At 43.9% G+C, this 19,113-nt stretch overlaps 1 protein-coding gene across 1 annotated transcript in view; it reads right to left on the bottom strand.

The window, feature by feature from the left end:
• DGKI (diacylglycerol kinase iota) overlaps positions 1–19,113 on the bottom strand; it is a 239,832-nt gene that overhangs the window by 116,039 nt on the left and 104,680 nt on the right. Inside the window, exons 12-15 of the mRNA XM_026657521.1 lie at positions 7,820–7,880; positions 4,100–4,213; positions 2,911–3,048; positions 1,612–1,690 (exon numbers count right to left, since the gene is read on the bottom strand). Coding sequence (XP_026513306.1) covers positions 1,612–1,690; positions 2,911–3,048; positions 4,100–4,213; positions 7,820–7,880 — 392 coding nt within the window. The remainder of the gene's footprint in view (positions 1–1,611; positions 1,691–2,910; positions 3,049–4,099; positions 4,214–7,819; positions 7,881–19,113) is intronic.

Below are 19,113 nucleotides of genomic sequence, written 5' to 3'. Positions count from 1 at the left end.
AGTTGTAAATGAGATCAGAGTCTGACCCATCCTGATTATGTCCATAAATAACACATGACAGAGGAAATTAAATGAAAACAAACACACACAGGATAACAATGACACCAAAATGTAAGCTTTAAGCTTTTCTTCCCCTATACACACAGGACTCATTTGTAAGTTTTTGTGTTCAAGAAAGTGAGAAAATAACTGTGCCAGCTAGAATGGGAACAGCAGATGCAGGTGCTTTGCAAGCTTCCCCATCCACACATACCCACACACAGATTGCTCTGAGTATTTTCTCTCTCTCATCTAAATTTTTAAAACACTGGCATGTCTGGAATAACATTCATTCTTTATATAGCTCTACAACTTAATAATTAAGTAATGCTTCCACTAAGTGAGAGGGTAGCCATGAAACTCATCTATACTGTATATTTGCAACCACATTAGGAATGCACACTGGGGTGCACTCATAAAGAAATGCATAGTGCTGTCATCATTTCATTCCTGTGCCCTTCTGTGGCCCTTCATTATTATTCCTGAAGCTTACAGCAGTCTTAAACATTATAAAATATGCATTAGCTCATTCCATCAGGCATTCAGCTCTTTATTTAGCCTGGCATGAGGGTGCTATCTTTTTACTTTTTTAATGACATTGTTATAGTATAAAAATGAGAACAAGTGAGGCTTCAGTTCAAAACTCACACAGCTAAATCAACAACATGCTGACCAAGGAAAATTGAACAGCAGCTCTGGTAATATAAATATGCTTACCTAACACATGCACACAATGTACTGCCTGTCAAGCCAAAACTCAGCTGTTTAGGCATATTTGGAATTCTGTGAGAGTTTCTGGCAGGACACACTCTTCATCAGCATGAAGAGAAATAAAGTAATACAGCAGCCCAAGCTAGGACTCCTGGGGGATTTTTATGGATTATTTTGAAGGCCTGTTTATTTCCTTACGAACATAGCGGATCTAGGGCTCAGTATTGTCTAACTCAACCCAATAATACTATACCATAGTCTTTCATAATAAGTCTCTCTCTAGTTCTTCTGTAAACCTGACTTTACTACTGCTGCCATCTACAATCCACAACTTCACATCCCTATCACTTCCCATCCCAACCCCTCCCCCACTGTGGTAAAAATTTGCACCCAATGTAAATTCTCTTTTTCTCTCTGCTGTTTCCTTATTTTTGTCCACATGCCCTCATTCTGGATCAACATAAGCCTTTTATAGTATCTACAGCTCCCTTTAACATCTCCTTTAGAAACTTCAAATCTCTCCCCTCTTAGTCTCTTTTCCTCCCATGAATCTCAGCTTTTCCAACCAATTTCATCAATCTTGTTATATCACCAAAACCTTTTCTATTTCTTCAGTATCCTTTCTTCAGTGTGATACACAAAACTGGACACATTTGTCCAACTGTGGCATAATGAGTCCTTCATAAACTAGTGCTAGAAACATTCTTCCCACTTTCTTGTCTGGGACAGGAATTTATATGTTTCAGCATTCTCTTTAGATTTTGGGAAACAAGTTGTCATAGCCAACCCTAGCTAAAATTCAGAAGTCATTTGTCCATTCCTATGATTCCCACAGCTAAGGGAATTAAGAGTTCCTCTCACCTCGGGATTCATGGAATTCCAGTGTGACATGTGCATCAAATCCAAGGCTGAAGTAATTATTGAAGACGCTGAGTGGAAGCTGCAATCAAAGACCAGAAAGAAAACATGTGAAACTGTTTTGGGTACAGTATGCAAGAAAAGACGACCAAATATTTCATGCCATCCCTCAAATTAACAGCTTTTTGAAAAGCTATAGAAGGAGAGAAGAGAAAGCTGTGGGAAATTTTATATGCAGAGTTGCTATGAAGGCTGGAAACAACTTGCTGAAGGTAATCAAACGCAAAAATGAAAGAACACAAACACATCTGCAGTGCTTTATGGTCACATAAGTGACTCTGTAAACATGACATCATGGGGTTCCCTATTTATCCTCTCTCAGCAATCTCCTACTTAACATGTCAAAACAAAGATTCTCCTAATTGCTGGCACTACAAGCTCAGCATGGCATCTGAAAAATCAAGCTGTGTTCTTTCTGCTTCATACATCATCAGCAGCAATACAGATCCTGGATTCAGAACTCGGCTGGTAGTTCTGTTGATGATGCATGAGGCAGACTAGAGCACATCTGGCCCTTTCACTGCTATATTGGCTCTATTAGGCTGACAAGAAGGAAAGCTAGAGTTCAGTAAATTATAACTCAGAAAGGTTAGAGGGCTCTGTGTGCAGGAACAAGGATTAATTTTCACAGAATCCTTTTTCTGGCTATTGCCTCACTTTAAAATAATTGCAGATTAAACAGGAGAGAACAGAAATACAGCTCCTCCCATGACAAATATTCCAAAATATTTGAAAACCTTCCAACTCCCAGACCAAATGGGGGAGGGTCAGTGATGTAACGGGACCACACAGAGGGAAGGGGATGACAACCTCAAAAGACACAGGCTAGCAACCCATACAAAACTTAGAGAACAGATACACAACTGGTATCCACTAGCAGCAGCCCAAAGAATATACATATGCTTTGTGGTTTTTCAATCAATTGAGGACTGGATCATGGGGCTAGCCTTTATCACCACAGCTAACAAGGCCAGGGGAAGAAGTAATAATCTGACAAATAAAATGCCACAGATTTTCATCCTTTGGCCCAGTGAACAAGGAGTTTGTTTAAGCATTCAGATATTGAGCATTATGAGGGATAACAAATGGGCAGCATGCTGTAACTGTGATCTACTTCTGAATGTGGTGACATCTTTAACCTTGCTGTAGGAGGAGACGAGAGTGGAAAATGTTTTCCTGAGTCCCAGAAACCCCAGCTTGTATCCTGCAGGCTCTCTCTGCTGTAAAACAGGCAGCTCTAACCTTACGTGCCCCATCCTCAATTTCTTCCTGCGGCAAATCGGGGTTTCGTTCCACCTGGAGGTTCCAGCGGTCCAGCTGGACAATAGTCCCATCTTCTACGTGACAGAGAATCTTCGAGACAGGCTCATCCGTGTAACCCTGGAAGCAGAATGAGCACCACCAAAGACTCATTAATGGACTTCTAGAACACCATCACGTCACACGTTAATTACCTGACTGAGACACCAGTGACCATGCCAGGCCAGATCTGCATGAAGGAAGTTTGCATGAAATCCAGACTAAGTCTGCCCAACAGGTTCATAAATTTAGACTGTGGATGAACCAGGAACAAGAGGTTTGGCAAACAACTGTTGAGATTTACAATCTCTGACCAGCACAGTAAGGCCAATGGTATATGGAGATGACTCAACAGATTTTACTAAGAGTGCCACGCCCTTTTCTGCAGTCCACAGGTCCCACTGACCACAGGTGGCAAGATTCTGTACACACATGCAATAAAATCCCTGCCCCAAATTGTTCATAAGATCTTGCCTTGTTTCATCACAAACCTGAAACGCAGTATGGGTTTGTGAACCTTTGGGCAGATGCAATCTGAGTTTCACATAAACCTTTTCATAGATGTCAGGGAGGGTTGGATGGTTTCAACCACAAACCATGCCAAAACTTGTTTGTTTCAGATGAACTGAGCTTTCACTTTTCAAGCTTGCATAAACCCAAAAATCAAAGCAAAACTCAGAGGGTGCAAATCCATAAGAACCAAAAAAACAAGCAAAAGTAGCATTCAAGAACCCACATGCAGCTGCTGAAATTCGCACAGTTCATTTGCAGGATCTGGGCCAAAGCAGGCACTAGTTATCAGAGCAGCTGAGGTGCTCTGTATTTTACTTCATTGTGTGGGCTAGAGAGAAGTGTTAGAATTTAATTTTGCTGTCAGCTTTGAATAGACTCTGGATCCCACCATGGAACAGGGAAGAACTTCAATGGTATTTGTCTCCATCAGCAATAATTCTAAGTGCATCACAAGAATGGAAACAGGCACAAAAATCAATTTCAATCTGGAATGGATTTTGGATACGTCCCTGCCTTCACTCCACTGCTGTAGCTAGCAGAAGCCCCACCCAGAACAACTACCAATTAGAATGAATAGCTGGTAAGGCACAAAGAAGAGGGTACTGGAGTCAGTGCTTACCCCTCCCCAGTTGAGGGTGCGAGCAAGGTCATTCCCAGTGCCAAGGGGAAGGACGGCAACAGGAGGCTGGGGGCTGAGCTGTAGCTCATCCAGGATGGAGAGGATCCAGCCCACCTGCAAACAGAGAACAGAAAAGGGGAAAATCAAATTAGGTGGATTTAAATAGTGAAAGAGAGAGAAACAGACCAACAGTTTATCCTCGTCACACAGATGGTCAAGTGATAGTAATGGGAGATGCAGAAATGAGCACTGCTGAAAACCAACCATTTAGCCTCCCTGCCTCAGCTTCCTCTTCTGCAAAATAGGGATAACAGGATTTATTAGCCTGCCTCACAGGAGTGTTACAAGGAGCAACTGGATGTCAAGTTGTACATAAATGCTGATTATTAAAAATAATGAATTGGCATTATTTATTGTTATATTGATTTAACAACAATCATTCCACCCTTTCCCTGAACAGGAAACAAAAGCACCTACAATTATGGACTTGTATTTATACCTGACTTAACATTGCTTTGAGGGGTTTTTATTGAAATTCTTGTCATAAAACAAAAGACCTCCTTGGATTATCTTCTACGGAGTACCAAGAACCATAAAGCAAAACTAGACAGCATTTTAAAAAACTGAATAAAAAAATTAAGTTAAAAATTACTAAGAACAAACATCTGAAAGTCATCCTAATTATTTTTTCACAGTAACAGCATTGAAAGTAAGGGTTATAGGGAACTGTACCACTGGAGATGCCATCCTTTAAATGAGGCACAAAACCAAGGTCCTGACCATTTGTGGTTATCAAAGATCCCAAGGTACTTTTTGCAAGAGTGGCTATCCAGGCCAAATTCCTACTTGAGCGCCAGTATCTAAAGAATTCTTGTTTACTACTGAGTAGTGTTGCTTTGTGCTATTAAACAGCTTTCATGTTCTACCAATAGCTGTGGATTAGTGGTATGTGGTGGTGGAAGTGACTCTTGTAGGTATAGAATTTTTAAAGGACTTTCTGCATTTCTTTGAGCTGAAAGGGGCTATTTAACTATATTAGAATAATGTAGAATTTACACTTTAAAATGGTGGTATGGGAAGCACAGTCATTGAGGGACAGATTTTTTAAGGTCTTTAGACACATAGTGGGATTTTCAAAAGGGGCTAGGAGCCTAACTCCCATACCTTTAAAAATCTGGCCCCTGGTGCTTAGAATAGGAGATGGAGTCAGGAAACCCTAAGGTGAAATCCTGGGCCCATTGAAGCCAATTGGACCACCACTCTGCCATTGACTTGCTCTCTAAAATTGGGCAGATCACTTCATCGTGCCTCAGTCTCCCAGTCTGTAGAGTGGAGATAATACTATTAAATCACCTGGTAAAACTGCTTTGAAATGACACATAAATTGATTCTATTTGAGTGGCAAGCCTTATTATTTAGTTTGACCCAGTCTCTAAATATCCAACAGCAATCTTGGGGTAAGGGGTGACAAGGCCTACCATCTCTTGTGAACTGTGTGATGGTGAAAGGAGCGGAGATTGACAGCCCTGGAGGCTACAGCCTTCCATGTATCCCCAGGAAAAAGGAGAGCAAGCAGTGAAACTGGAAAAGCTTCCGCCTTCTGTTTCATGTCAGCAAGGCAAAGTGATATCTGGTCTCACTGAATATTCACTAAGTCCATCTGAGCAAGATTTTTCATTGGCTTTTGGGACAATAAGATATTAATTTGTTTCAAATTTAACAGCAGCAAAGATAACAGTCTAGAGTTGTTCACACTAATGATACGGTACTGCCCCCTATTGCTCATACTGTGAAGTCAAGAGAAAACAAGAGTTGGTAAGAGCCAATCGAGCTGCACTAATTTTTATATTAAAAATTCTGTGGACCTAGATTAACTCACATTATAGTTTCAGCTCCCTTGGATGGCAGACTGGAAACATTTGACAAATGCATTGGAAGATTATCTATTTTCACTATGTCCTCCGCTGAAACAGTGTCCTGTAGGTTCTGAAGGAAACAATCCCTAGTGAATCACAGAAGATGGCCCTTTGCTGGACCCTAACTGGTTCACTCCTACTTTCTTTCCAACAGAGAAGGCACCCTTCCATTCATATTAATATTCACTAAGGCTGGGATTTTTACATGGGCCTAAGGAGATTAGATACCCAGCTTCCCCTGAAACTCAATGGGAGTTGGGGGCCTTATTCCTTTAGGCTCATTTGAATATCCCCGCTTATGTCCATTGTAAACCATTCCAACCCCCAATGATATGATTTCTCAGCTTGGGTGGCAGAGTTCTGTCATCAGGGTAGCCCCTACACCTTATATACCACCCTGGTGGAAATGCGCCTGATCACATTTAGCTATCTCAGAAGGGACAGTGCAATGTCATACACACTGGAGTATGACAAAATCACAGGCAATATTGAGAGAAGCTGATTATGAAGAAGAAAGCTTCTATATTGGCTCACAAATAGGCTACATCTACACTAGGAAGCAGGGGTGTGATTCTCCTCCTCATGTACATATGCTCCCACAAGCACTCAGTGAGCTAGCAGTACAGCCACGGTAGCATGGGGAGCAGCAGCAGAGACATGGTTGAGCCATGCCAAACACATATCCACTGATTTCAGAGGGGTTTGTACTTGGCATGGCTTGGTCACGTCTCCACTGCAGCTGCCTGTGCTAACACAGCTACAATGCTACTTATACTTATGCTAACTCAATGAGAGCTAGCAGGAGTATGCGTGTATGAGCAGAAGAATCACAACCATATCTAATACTCTGCACCTATATATCTTAGATATTTATATGGTCCTTGTCAGTGTAGAATCTGTGCACTGCACAATCTCTAATTTAGAGATCTTCATCACACCCCTGTACTATCCCCATGTTACAGATGGGGTATTGAGGCACAGAGAGTCTAAATGACTTGCCCAAGGTCACACAGGAAGTCTGTGGCAGAGCAGGAAATTGAACCCAGGTCTCTCAACTCCCAGGGTAGCACCCTAACCACTGAACCATCCTTCCTTTCATGCACAGATATCAAAATACTTTACAAAGGAATTGGGAGAGGAACACACAACTTGCCTATAGTCACAAAGGAAGACAATGGCAGACATGGAATAGAAAGTGGATCTCCTGACTCCTCGTCACATACCATGGGCATAGTTGGGTGGGACAGAGGATACTGCCCCCCCCCCCCACCAAAACTGCAAGTCTCGGACAGGCATGGAGTTTGCCCCCCACACACACGTGGCCCCGCTGGCCTGATTGGAACTGCCCCCCGCCTCCCTGCAAATACAGAAGTCAAACTATGCCTACGTCACATACCCTTCCCACTGGATCATCAGTTTTTAGATATCAGCAACAGTCAGAATGGTGATACAGCAGAGAAAAAGACCAGTAAAATTGAATATTGTTCAGTTGTAAAAGCTGCTTAAGGGTGAAGGAAGCTTTTTTAGGCATAGTATCATGTACATATTTTATTCATAACAAGAATGTAATCCACAAATATTATAACAGATAGCACCTTACCCCCCCAGATATTCTTAACCAGGGTGGCAAGGGAAACTTTGCAATATATTTTATCATGTTGAAAAGTCTCTTAATTATTAATGTTCCCTTCAAGCAGATACTGGACTGAGGTCTCCTTTGCAGGGGCTTTTTTGTCCAACTCTGTCCTTTCTGAGTTAATGGAGACAATCATCGAGTTTGACGTGAAATGCACAGAAGACCTACCGTTCCATCCCCACCGCAGGCCAGGATTCGCAGATTTGGCACTTTTCTGTACAGTTCGAGTCTGGCAGGGGAAATGAAGGGAGAAGGGGAGAGTCGTAAGGAAGAACATAGGATGGAAGTGAGCAATTAGAAATACAGTGACTGCAATAAGGGACAATAAACAAAACAATGGAGGCAGTTGTACATACCAATGAAAAAAATATTACAGAGAGCCAATTTTATCACTAAATACACTTACTTCACTGCGTAGCGTTCAGTGTCAGACATAGGCGGTGGCATGGAAAGAAAATCTGCCCCTACAACAAAAATGCTCCATGTTTGGAACAACTACCAGCCACTGCTCAAGAAAAGTTTACACCTGGAACTGTAAGGGTGCTGTAGTTCAGTGGCTTTCAACCTCTTTTCATTTGCAAACCCCTAAAAAATGTCAAATGCAGGTGCGGACCCCATTGGAAATCTTAGACATAGTCTGCGGACTCCAAGGGCTCCGCGGCCCCCGGGTTGAAAACTGCTGCTGTAGATGAAGAATGAAGTGCCCCAATAACGTGGTGTGGATGAAGCTTGAACCGTGTCTGCCTCAAATAGTTTTGGTTCAACCGGTGCTGATAGTAACTCACTTTCACCAAAAAATTCACTCCAGTATCTGACACGAGTAATGCAGATCTCGGTACACTGTAGAAAGGACTGCAGGAGATTATTAGTTATCCTGGAGCACCCTCTAGTGGTACTAAAAAAGGCTACAGAGCAAAGGAGTTCTATGAAAGCTTTTCCATAAGGTAGAACTTCACCTCTTAAGAGCTTCATGCTTCATAATTCATTTCTCATAGATTTCACGTTTGTTCCATGTGCTTTGAAACGAAACAGCTTATTTTTCTTAAAGCAGTAATGTCTTTTGACTGGTATGACCATAGTAAATAGTATACTACCAAGGGTTAAGCGATATATTTAGGCCTCTTTTCCGAACTGATAGCTCAATTCAGCAGTAATTCTCCATACAGAGTCATGGAATTTGGTTTTGTGGAAGAAAATTAAATCCTATTGCTGCAGGTATGACTATGAAAAATGAAAAGCCGACCAGGAAGCAAGCCTGGGCTCTTCCTTCCATGGGCTCAGCAGGCCTTATTCAATAGGATTAATTTTGGTTTTTAAAGCTTTAGTCAAGCTGAAAGGAGACTTTCTCGCTTCAGCTAAGAAGCTGGGAAACTCCTGATTTTCTCCTTGTATAAAGCAAACAAACTTGAAATTAAAAATCAGACTGTAGGTTGAAAATGCAAACACTCACTTTCAGGCCTACTGAGAGTCCTGGCGAAAGTAGGAGTATGGCTAAAGTAGGATAGCCCTTGCATTTGGGGCATTTCTCCTGCCAGCTCCTCTGACTCCCACTATGTTTCCTCTAGACTGTTAATCTCCCTCTTGCTTCTGAAACAGATGACTATATTGTGGAGGCACACACTGATCAGATGGGTGTTTTTCTGCTGTGTTTAACACAAGTGCGCTCCTACTCAGCATGTTGGTGGGTTCCCGTCACAGTCGGGAGCACCAATTATTAAACTGACAGGGAGAGCAGTCTGCTAGAAGTTTGAAGGTGTGCAGCAAATTTCATATCACCAGCAGGATTGGAGGGAGCTGAGGAAACGGAGAACAATTACAGGTTGGGTGGGAACAAGATAGAACAGAGGGAGAAAGTAAAACTGGAGAAACAAAATCTGAATTTCCTCCCAGTGTTGTACAGCCTCCTCGACCTGAGAGTGAAACTTGACAACTATGAATTTAGAAGGGCTTCAGCCATCACCATGGTGTTGTCTAAACTACTGAAATTTACCTTAATAAGTATTTGCTCCTCAAACAATTGTAACACACCTCACATACATACGCAAAAGTGCTCCAAACAGAGTTGCCACCCATCTGGATTTTACCCGGAGAGTCCAGTTTCGGGTTTTCTGTGTCTGGGTGCCATTTAGGGTTGCCAGGTGCCTGGTTTTTAACCAGAAAGTAGCACCCACACCAAAAGTCACAGGGCTGGTCCACACTAAGCCCCCAGTTCGAACTAAGATACGCAACTTCAGCTACGTGAATAACGTAGCTGAAGTCGAAGTATCTTAGTTCGAACTTAAAGGTACTTACCGCAGGTCCACAAACAGCAGGCAGGCTCCCCTGTCGACTCCGCCTACTCCTCTCACGGAGCAGGATTACCGGCGTCGACGGCGAGCACTTCCGGGATCGATTTATCGCGTCTAGACAAGACGCGATAAATCAATCCCAGAAGATCGATTGCTTGCCGCCGAACCAGCGGGTAAGTATAGACGTACCCACAGTTACTGCAGGGCTAGAGGAGGTGCAGGGTCACTAACCTGTGGCAGCCCTGCTCAGCCAGGGCCACCTCCTACCTGCAGGGCACCTCCTACCTTGAGACAATCCAGCGAGGGATGGGGAAAGGGGAGAGGAGCTAGTGATGGAGGTGGGGCTTTGAGGGGAAGAGGCGGAGCAGTGGCGGGGCCTCAGGGATTCAGTTACCAGCAATTAGAAAGATGGCAACCCTAGCTCCAAAGAGTTTATAGTGGGGCTAAATACCACATAGCTTATGCTTCATCAGGGAATACCGACTGAGCTGAACTATTTTAGTATTAATTGTTTTAGGAACAATGTAGATATAGACACGTTGAAACTAGTCCTCACATTACCATCCCACAGTGCACTGATGGCCTTTCAAAGCCTCCTGGAATGCAGTGTTGTTGGGAGCTGTGCCAGCAACTCTGGGATAGGTAATCAGAGAGCTTTGCAACTGAAATGGTTTAGCACAGTGATAGTGTGAGCGTGGAGCTACCCTTCAAGATTTCAAAGCACAATTTAGCAGGGCTATTGAGGATGCATTAAGCCATTTGTGCTTAAACCTGTGTGATGCAAGTTCCATTAGTTCCGTTACCGGTGTTTCATTTCTGTAGCGCAGATAAGGCCAACAACAGTTCATCGTGTTTCTTCACCATCGTATATTCAATCTGAGATACCAATAATTTAGTCAAAAAGCAATGGTGATAAAGAATTGCTGTGATGAAATGATACTGCGATGGCAGACGACCATGGTGAAATGCAATCCTGATGAAAGACCACACAACTGAATAATGTGGATCCAGGTATGAGGGACCCTGGAGTATAAATTGAGGGGCTGATTCTCATTTATACTCAAGCCCTTTTACAGTGCTCTGACCAACTGAACTTACACCCACTTTAAGGCCTCATTACATTGCCAGAGTGGTATTAAGGAGTCCTGGTATACATGAGAATCAGGCCCTGAAGTTTTGGATGTATGGACAATAAAAACTTTCTGACCCCTCTCACATGGGGAGGTATTGGAGTTTACTTTGTGGGATTTGTATCTGTTTTATGTTCTGCATGATCTTAAGGAATGGTTTACAAATACATAATTAAGCAAATTAAATGCTTCTTTTTCAGATAACAGAGAGACAGACAATCATTTCTAGCCTCCCTCCCCAATGAAATGGAAGAACTGAAGTCCCTTGTCAGCCAGCCCCTACAAAAGGGAAGAGCCGCTTACCTGCCTGGGGGAACACTTATGAGATAAGCTTTGCCAGCCCTGCGCCTGTGGCCCAGGGAAATGAATTACTACTTGGGCAGAGATAGTTACACACAGTTGCCACCTCTGGAGAGTCACTCCTGGTCCACTGTAATGGATAACTATTAGAAAAAGGTCAGCCAGCATGTGGCTGATGACTTGGGTACCCAGCAGAGATTTAGGCATGGTGCTTTGTTCAATTAGGCTGCCCCTGTGACTACGGGAGTCTGACCACCCATCCTATGTAATAAGGAAGGTCCTTGATTGGGTAGGGTGCTGAATGCATATAATAAGAAACTGCTAAAAAGCTTTTGATCAGATAAAAAATGTTTTAGAGCAGTAATCATACAGCATATCAAACAGTGTGATACAATGTATGATTTTGTATCATGACTAAAATGTGGTATCCCTTAATGGAAACTTTTGTCCTGTATTTTTCATATATCTTTGGCCTGTACTGCCTTGAAAAATAGCAGGTCACCCCATTCTTCAGCTACCCCTTTACCATAGGAAGTGCCATCTCTTACTATATCATTTCCAGACTGTGTGTTTTATTTCATTATTTGGCAGGGCTCTTTCAGAAAATACAAACCACCTTATAACAGGGACATCCACAATTTGCCCAATTGAGGTGGCCACTTGCCAGGACACAAAAGTTCACACCTAAATATCATACAGTGCAACAGATTACACACTCCCACCTTTATTAGAGTGGTACAATTCATGGAGGTTACAGGTTTCAGCATACAATGCTCTCTCTTGATTAAAGTGAACTCCACTCCACCGCATGGAGGTTACTCAGCATCAAGATGAAGCATTGCAAGCTGGGCCATGGAGTCTCCACACATCTATATAAAAGAGGCAATAGCAAAAAAAAAAACAACCCCAACCCTAAATTAACACAGAGTTAAGGATGCTCGGTGGTATATTGTCCCATTTCAGAATAGTGAGTTGAGCAAAAACAAACGTCTGAAAACCAGGACATGCACAGTTAAGGTTGCCTATTCGACCTTAACTCTGCCCTCTTTCAGCCATGCCCCAAGATGCCCTGCTAATACATAAACCTTTACTCTGCCACCACACAGTTGATGAAATGTACAAGCTTGTCACCTCCCAACTACTGTAGTTCCCCTTCCCACATCGTTGGCAGTGAGTGCAGCTCCCTGAAGTGTTCATTCGCTGGTATTCAAAATTTCCATTACTCTTACTTCCCACCCTCCTATAACTCAACTGAGGTGCCTGGAGTGAAGGAAAACTATGTTACAGTGAAACGGTGCTCCTGGCTGGTTTCAGAATGGTTGGAGGGTGGAGTTTGTGGCAGGACCAGCGATAGAAATCACAGGCAGGGTTTCTGTTCCAAACGACTAACAGTTTTATGTTTGAGAGAAAGATCCTCTGACCGTGTCCAACAGATGTACCCCATCTCACAGAAACAGTGAAGTGCCAGAGTTTGTAATGTTTCTATGCCATATAATGCACATTTTGCAGTGGACCATGAACCCTTCAATTTGCCAATTAATACTCTTCCAACCTTATTAATAGATTTTTAATTGCTGCTGTAGCAATTAGACATTGAGCCAAATCAGAGAAAACTATCACCGTTCCTGGACACAAATCTCTGATGAAGTCCAAATCTGCTCTTATATATTGTATGAGGTGCACACCAAGAATAAGGCTCAGATCATTTCAGCCCAAGTGAATCACCACAATGTATGGTTGATCAAACCTCTTAAATCACCAGTTAGACATTGCACAGTGGACAAAATACAGGGCCCCAAAACGACACCAATGGAGACTACCTCGCTCCACCCAAATTAGCCTGTAGTTATCAATCCCCATGTCACTCATGGTGTACTCCTTGCTCTCCTGCAAACTTCGGGAACATCATGATCCAAGAATCGCCCAAAATCCACATTAGCAACCCTGGCAGTGCACATATTTCTTTCCCCTCAGCAGTCAAGGTACCTGTATTGTCAGGTGTATGAAAATCTATAGAGGTCTATAAAATCTTGACTAGTGTGGAGTAAATGAATAAGGAAATGTTATTTGCTCCTTCACTTAACACAAGAACTAGGGATCACCCACTGAAATTAATAGGCAGCAGGTTTAAAACAAACAAAAGGAAATATTTCTTCACACAACACACAGTCAATCTGTGGAAACTCATTGCCAAGGGTTGTTGTGAAGTTAAAAACTATAAGAGGTTTCTAAAAAGAACTAGATAAGTTCATGGAGGATAGATCCATCAATGGCTATTAGCCAGGGTGGTCAGGGATGCAACCCCATGCTCTGAGTGTCCCTAGCCCCAGTTTGCCAGAAGCTGGGAATGGGTGACAGGGGATGGATCACTTGATGATTACCTGTTCTGTTCATTCCCTCTGGGGCACCTGGCACTGGCCACTGTTGGAAGACAGGATACTGGGCCAGACAGACCATTGGTCTGACCCAGGATGGCCGTTCTTATGTTCAATTCCAAACCTCCACCCTGTGTGTCTTTAGAAACACTACATTAATCTGCCCCAAGATCAGGAAGTAGCCACTTGCTTCCCTTCCCCAGCCAGAGGCCAGTAAAATACAGATTTTCTGAAATACCCAATCCAAGGCTTGCCTACCACCCGCCATCATTTCCCAACCTCTCTGCAGCCACAACCCCTCGCCCTGTCCCTGATTCCCCCTCCTCCCCCTCCTCCACACACACACACACACACACACACACACACACACACACCCAAAGTCCCCTGTCTCCGGCTCCTCCCCACCTGATAAAACAAAAAAATTGGTTAGACTGGCTGCTGACTATTCTGCTTTGTTCATAGTGAACTTCCACATAAAATAAAAACATGTTATCTTAGAACAGAGACAACTTGTAGCAAACAACTTGAGTTATTAAATCTGTATTGCAGAGGTGTACCAAGAATGTCAGTGGCAGGTGCTCATCAGAGACAATGGCATCAGCACTTTCCCTCAGACTACCCGGGCAGGCATTAAATGGCTGCATAGAAATTCTCTCATGATCTTCTACTTTATTGGAGCGTGTCAAAATTCTGACAGAGTTACTGGTCTAGTGAGTGGGGCGGGTGAGGGGGAAGCTGTAGACATGATATATCGTAATTTTAGTGAGGCTTTTGACAGTCACACATGACATTCTCATAAGCAAACTAAGGAAATGTGATCTAGATATAAGGACTATAAAGTGGGTGCACAATTGGCTGAAAGACCATATTCAAAGAATAGTTTGCTGTCAAACTCCAGTCCCACGGGGGTCTGTCCTGGGTTTGGTACTATTAAATATCTTCATTAATGACTTGGACAATGGAGTGCAGAGTATGGTTATAAAATTTGCAGATGACACTACACAGGGTGGAGTCCCCCACTGCTACAGGCTGGGAACCAACTGGCTAAGCAGCAGTTCTGCAGAAAAGGACCTGGGGATTACAGTGGACGAGAAGCTGGATATGAGTCAGCAGTGTGCCCTTGTTGCCAAGAAGGCCAATGGCATATTGAGCTGTATTAGTAGGAGCACTGCCAGCAGATTGAGGGAAGTGATTATTCCCCTCTATTTGGCACTGGTGAGGCCACACCTGGAGTATTGCTTCCAGTTTTGGTCCCCCCACTACAGAAGGGATGTCGACAAATTGGAGAGAGTCCAGCGGAGGGCAACGAAAATGATTAGGGGGCTGGAGCACATGACTTTTGAGGAGAGGCTGACGGAACTGGGGTTATTTAGTCTGCAGAAGAGAAGAATGAGGGGGGGATTTGATAGCAGCCTTCAACTACCTGAAGGGGGGTTCCAAAGAGGATGGAGCTCGGCTGTTCTCAATGGTGGCAGATGACAGAACAAGGAGCAATGGTCTCAAGTTGCAGTGGGGGAGGTTTAGGTTGGATATCAAGAAACACTATTTCACTAGGAGAGTGGTGAAGCAATGGACTGGGTTACCGAGGGAGGTGGTGGAATCTCCTTCCTTAGAGGTTTTTAAGGCCCGGCTTGACAAAGCCCTGGCTGGGCTCATTTAGTGGGTGTTGGTCCTGCTTTGAGCAGGGGATTGGACTGGATGACCTCCTGAGGTCTCTTCCAACCCTAATATTCTATGAAAGCACTTTGGGGGACAGGATTAGAATTCAAAACAACCTTCACAAATTGGAGAAATCATCTGAAATCAACAAGATGAAATTCAAGGAAGATAAGTGCAAAATACTATATTTAGGAAGGAAAAATCAAATGCACAACTACAAAATGGGGAATAACTGGTTAGACAGTAGTACTGCTAAAAAGGAACTGGGCGTTATAGTGGATCACAAATTGAATATGCGTTAACAATCTGATGCGGTTGCAAAAAGGGCTTACTATAATTCTGGGGTGTATTAACAGGAATGTCATGTGTAAGACATAGGAGCTATTTGTACTGCTCTACTTGGTAAGGCCGCAGCTGGAGTACTGTGTGCAATTCTGGGCACCTTAGGAAAGATATGGACAAATTGGAGAGAGTCCAGAGGAGAGCAACAAAAATAAAAGGTGTAGAAAACTTGACCTATAAATAAAGGTTTAAAAAAAACTGGGCATGATGAGTCTTGAGAAAAGAAGACAGAGGGATTTGATAAAATTCTTCAAATATGTTAAGCGCTTCTACAAAGAGGATGGTAATCAACTCTTCTCCCCTTGAGTGCAGGGGACTGGACTAGATGACTTATTGAGGTCCCTTCCAGTCCAACACTTCTATGATTCTATGTCCGGTTTATTCAGCAGCAAGGAAGATTTACATTAGATATTTGGGGAAACTTTCTAACTAAAAGGATAATTAAGCACTGGAATAGGCTTCCAATGGAGATTGTGAAATTTCCTGCTATTGCCTGCAATATCTTGACAAACATTGTTCAATTAATTTAAACTTTATTGAATTAACTTTAAGTATTTTAGGAGTTTGTTGTATTAAAAATACAAATGTTTATGTGTTATTGTAGGCTTGTATGTAACCTGTCCAGGAGACATGACTAATATAAACCTTGGGAAGTGTTATAAGTGTCCAAGGACTTTTTTAAACAATGGGCTGAGACAAGAATGAACTGTTAGTTGAGGAGGTTTTCTACAAAATACTTGGGAGAAGAGCAATACAAATGCCCACCTCCAGACCTAATCTTTTGAAGCTTGCCCCCAAGGAAGGGACCTTTGTCTATGAATTACCTATTCCCAGAATCAAAAGGCCCAAACAGCATAAAGGAGTAACTCCCAGATTCACAGCTGTTATGACCTTGTGACCACAGAGGGGTCTGAAGGATTGTCCACCAGCCAGAGCCCTTGTTGCAGCTGGGGTGATTCCTTGTAAACTTATTACCATGTGTGTAAGTTCTTTCATTGTTTTTAATATGTTTTCTCTGTAACCCTCTTCCTTTAAGAATAAATGCACTTGCTTAGAAAGAGCTGTGTGGTAACAACTATGGGCAGTTATGTTGTTTGTAGTTTCTGAGGAAGGAAGGCAAAGCAGGCCTGCTGAGGCAGTCTGCCTTGCTAAGTAATAACACAGTGTAGCAGGGAACTGTGCAGCCTGGAAAAGCCCCAGTTGGCAGGGAGACGTGGGTCTCCACCCAAGAGAGGTGATGGCTGGGGAACCGAGAGTTTGAGAATAGGTGCCTTTGCTGGACCATAAATGGAGAATACAGCTGTAATTGCCCTGAACTGTGATACCCATCATTGAAGGTCTTTAAGAACAGGTTAGACAAATATTTGTCAAGTATGGTCTAGGTACACTTGGTCCTGCCACAGCACAGAGGGCTGGACTAAATGGCCTGTTAAGGTCCCCTTCAGCTCTGTATTTCTAGGGTTCTGTGTGCACGGTTATCCTTCCAGACTATACAATTATGTAAGCGAAGAAGTGAACACTGGTGGTGGGTATATTAGGCTAGGGAAGGCGCTGCCTTCCCTGGCTGGAGCCACTGCCATGGGACGCCAGGCTGGGGCTGATCCAGCCGGCCCAGGGCTGGGGCTGCTCTGGCTGGCTGGCCCAGGGCTGGGGTTGGCCAGCCGGCATCGCTGGAGCTCTGGTCGGTCAGCCAACTGGGACTTGGGCTGGCCTGGGACTGGGGGTGGCCCAGGGTTCCTCTGGCGGCGGGGAGCAACTCAGGGTTCCGGCCGGCCCGAGGGTTCTCCAGCTGTGGGAAGAGGTGGCGGGGGGACCCAGAGCTCCTGCTGCAGGAGGCGGAGCCTCATCTGGCAGGAGTGGGACCGTAGGGCTAGCCTCCCCGAAGAGGAGGGTCCACCCGCCGCCCATGGAAGTGAACATGCTCTTAAACACTATTCACAATTTGGGTCCCCCAAAAACTTAGTATTGCACCATGCAATACCCAATATAAAAATTGACTGCTTGAGACTATATTGACCCACATCACTGCAATAGTTTTATCTCTAGCTCTGCACAAAGACAGAAAACACCTAGAACCTTTTTGGAAAATAGTTATTTTTTCTGGGCTTATATCTCTGGAATCCCTTGATCAAATGACCCCCCTAATCCGGGCATTAACCCTACTCTGCACTCCCACAAGGCACAGCAAATTCCAAGAAAATCCACACAAGCACCCGGATTTTAGAGCACTTGGAAGAGAAGTCTTTTAATGAGGAAGGACAGAGGGAGGATGAAGGTGAAAGGTTTCCCCTGCACATCCAGCTGCATCACAGGAGACTCTGAAAGGCCTGGAGATGAATACAGCCTGAAACAGTTGCTCTGAGGTGTGTGAACTGTTCCATTAATCTCAGTGAGTGTTCTCATCTCCATCAGGAGAGCTTTAGAGCCTGGAATATGCACAAAGTATGCCTGTTCTCAGCTTCCTATCCAAAGGGGCAGGACTTCCCCAGATCCTGCCTCACATGGGAGGTATGGAGGGGGGCCTCAGACCCTCCCAACTGGGCATGCACCCCCCTGAGCCCAACTCTCATAGGGGGGAAGTAAATGGGGGGGGGACAACCCCTGTAGATGGGCCCAGAGCCCGGCTCACACATGGGGGCAGCAAGAGGATCTCGGACACCACCAGTGGGGCAATTGCTCCATATCTCAGCTCATATGAAGGAGGCAACAAGGGGCCAAGACCATCACTAGAGGTGTAAGAGCCCCCTAGATCTGGGCACACATCTGGGAGGGGAAATTGTGGGGTTGACAGATGCCCCTGCTCCTATTCTACCCCAGTTCTCCTGCCACTCACCCCCACATCCCCCTTCCCAGTGTCCCTCTACCCCAAACTCTTCCCTCACCTGAGCTCCCTCCTCTCCCACCCATCCCTATTTATGCTCCTCCCCATAACCCTACCCACTGACCCCTAATACCTTTCCCCTCCCACCAAGCATTCACATGTCTATTTTTTTTTACTTTGATTACATTCCCTCCAAAATCAAATTGCCACTCATGACTCACAAATTGAAGCAACTTCCAGCCACTCAGTCTCAAACTCCTTTTGTTTTAGGTGGGGGCTTGTGATTAATTTATCCTTCCTTATGATAATTGAAGGGTCAGTTCACAGCCATCAATTTCAATGAGGTCTGTGCATCCAGTCATTAGTACCTTTCAGTTTAACAGAACAAGGCAGCAGAAGGAAACTGTTTTCACAGGCCTGTAACTTGGGAACCCATTGGTCAAATAATCCCAAATGTGGAGCACTAATGCTACCCCATACCTCATTAGGCACACCAAATTTCAAAAGAATCCAAGTAACCGTCCAGATTTTAGAGCACTTACAACAA

This window comes from Terrapene carolina, unplaced genomic scaffold (assembly GCF_002925995.2).
Source record: "Terrapene carolina triunguis isolate 2854851 unplaced genomic scaffold, T_m_triunguis-2.0 Scaffold247, whole genome shotgun sequence".
Lineage (NCBI taxonomy): Eukaryota > Metazoa > Chordata > Testudines > Emydidae > Terrapene > Terrapene triunguis.
Note: the sequence above shows the minus strand (reverse complement) of the source record. Positions and strands in the feature narration are given on the sequence as shown.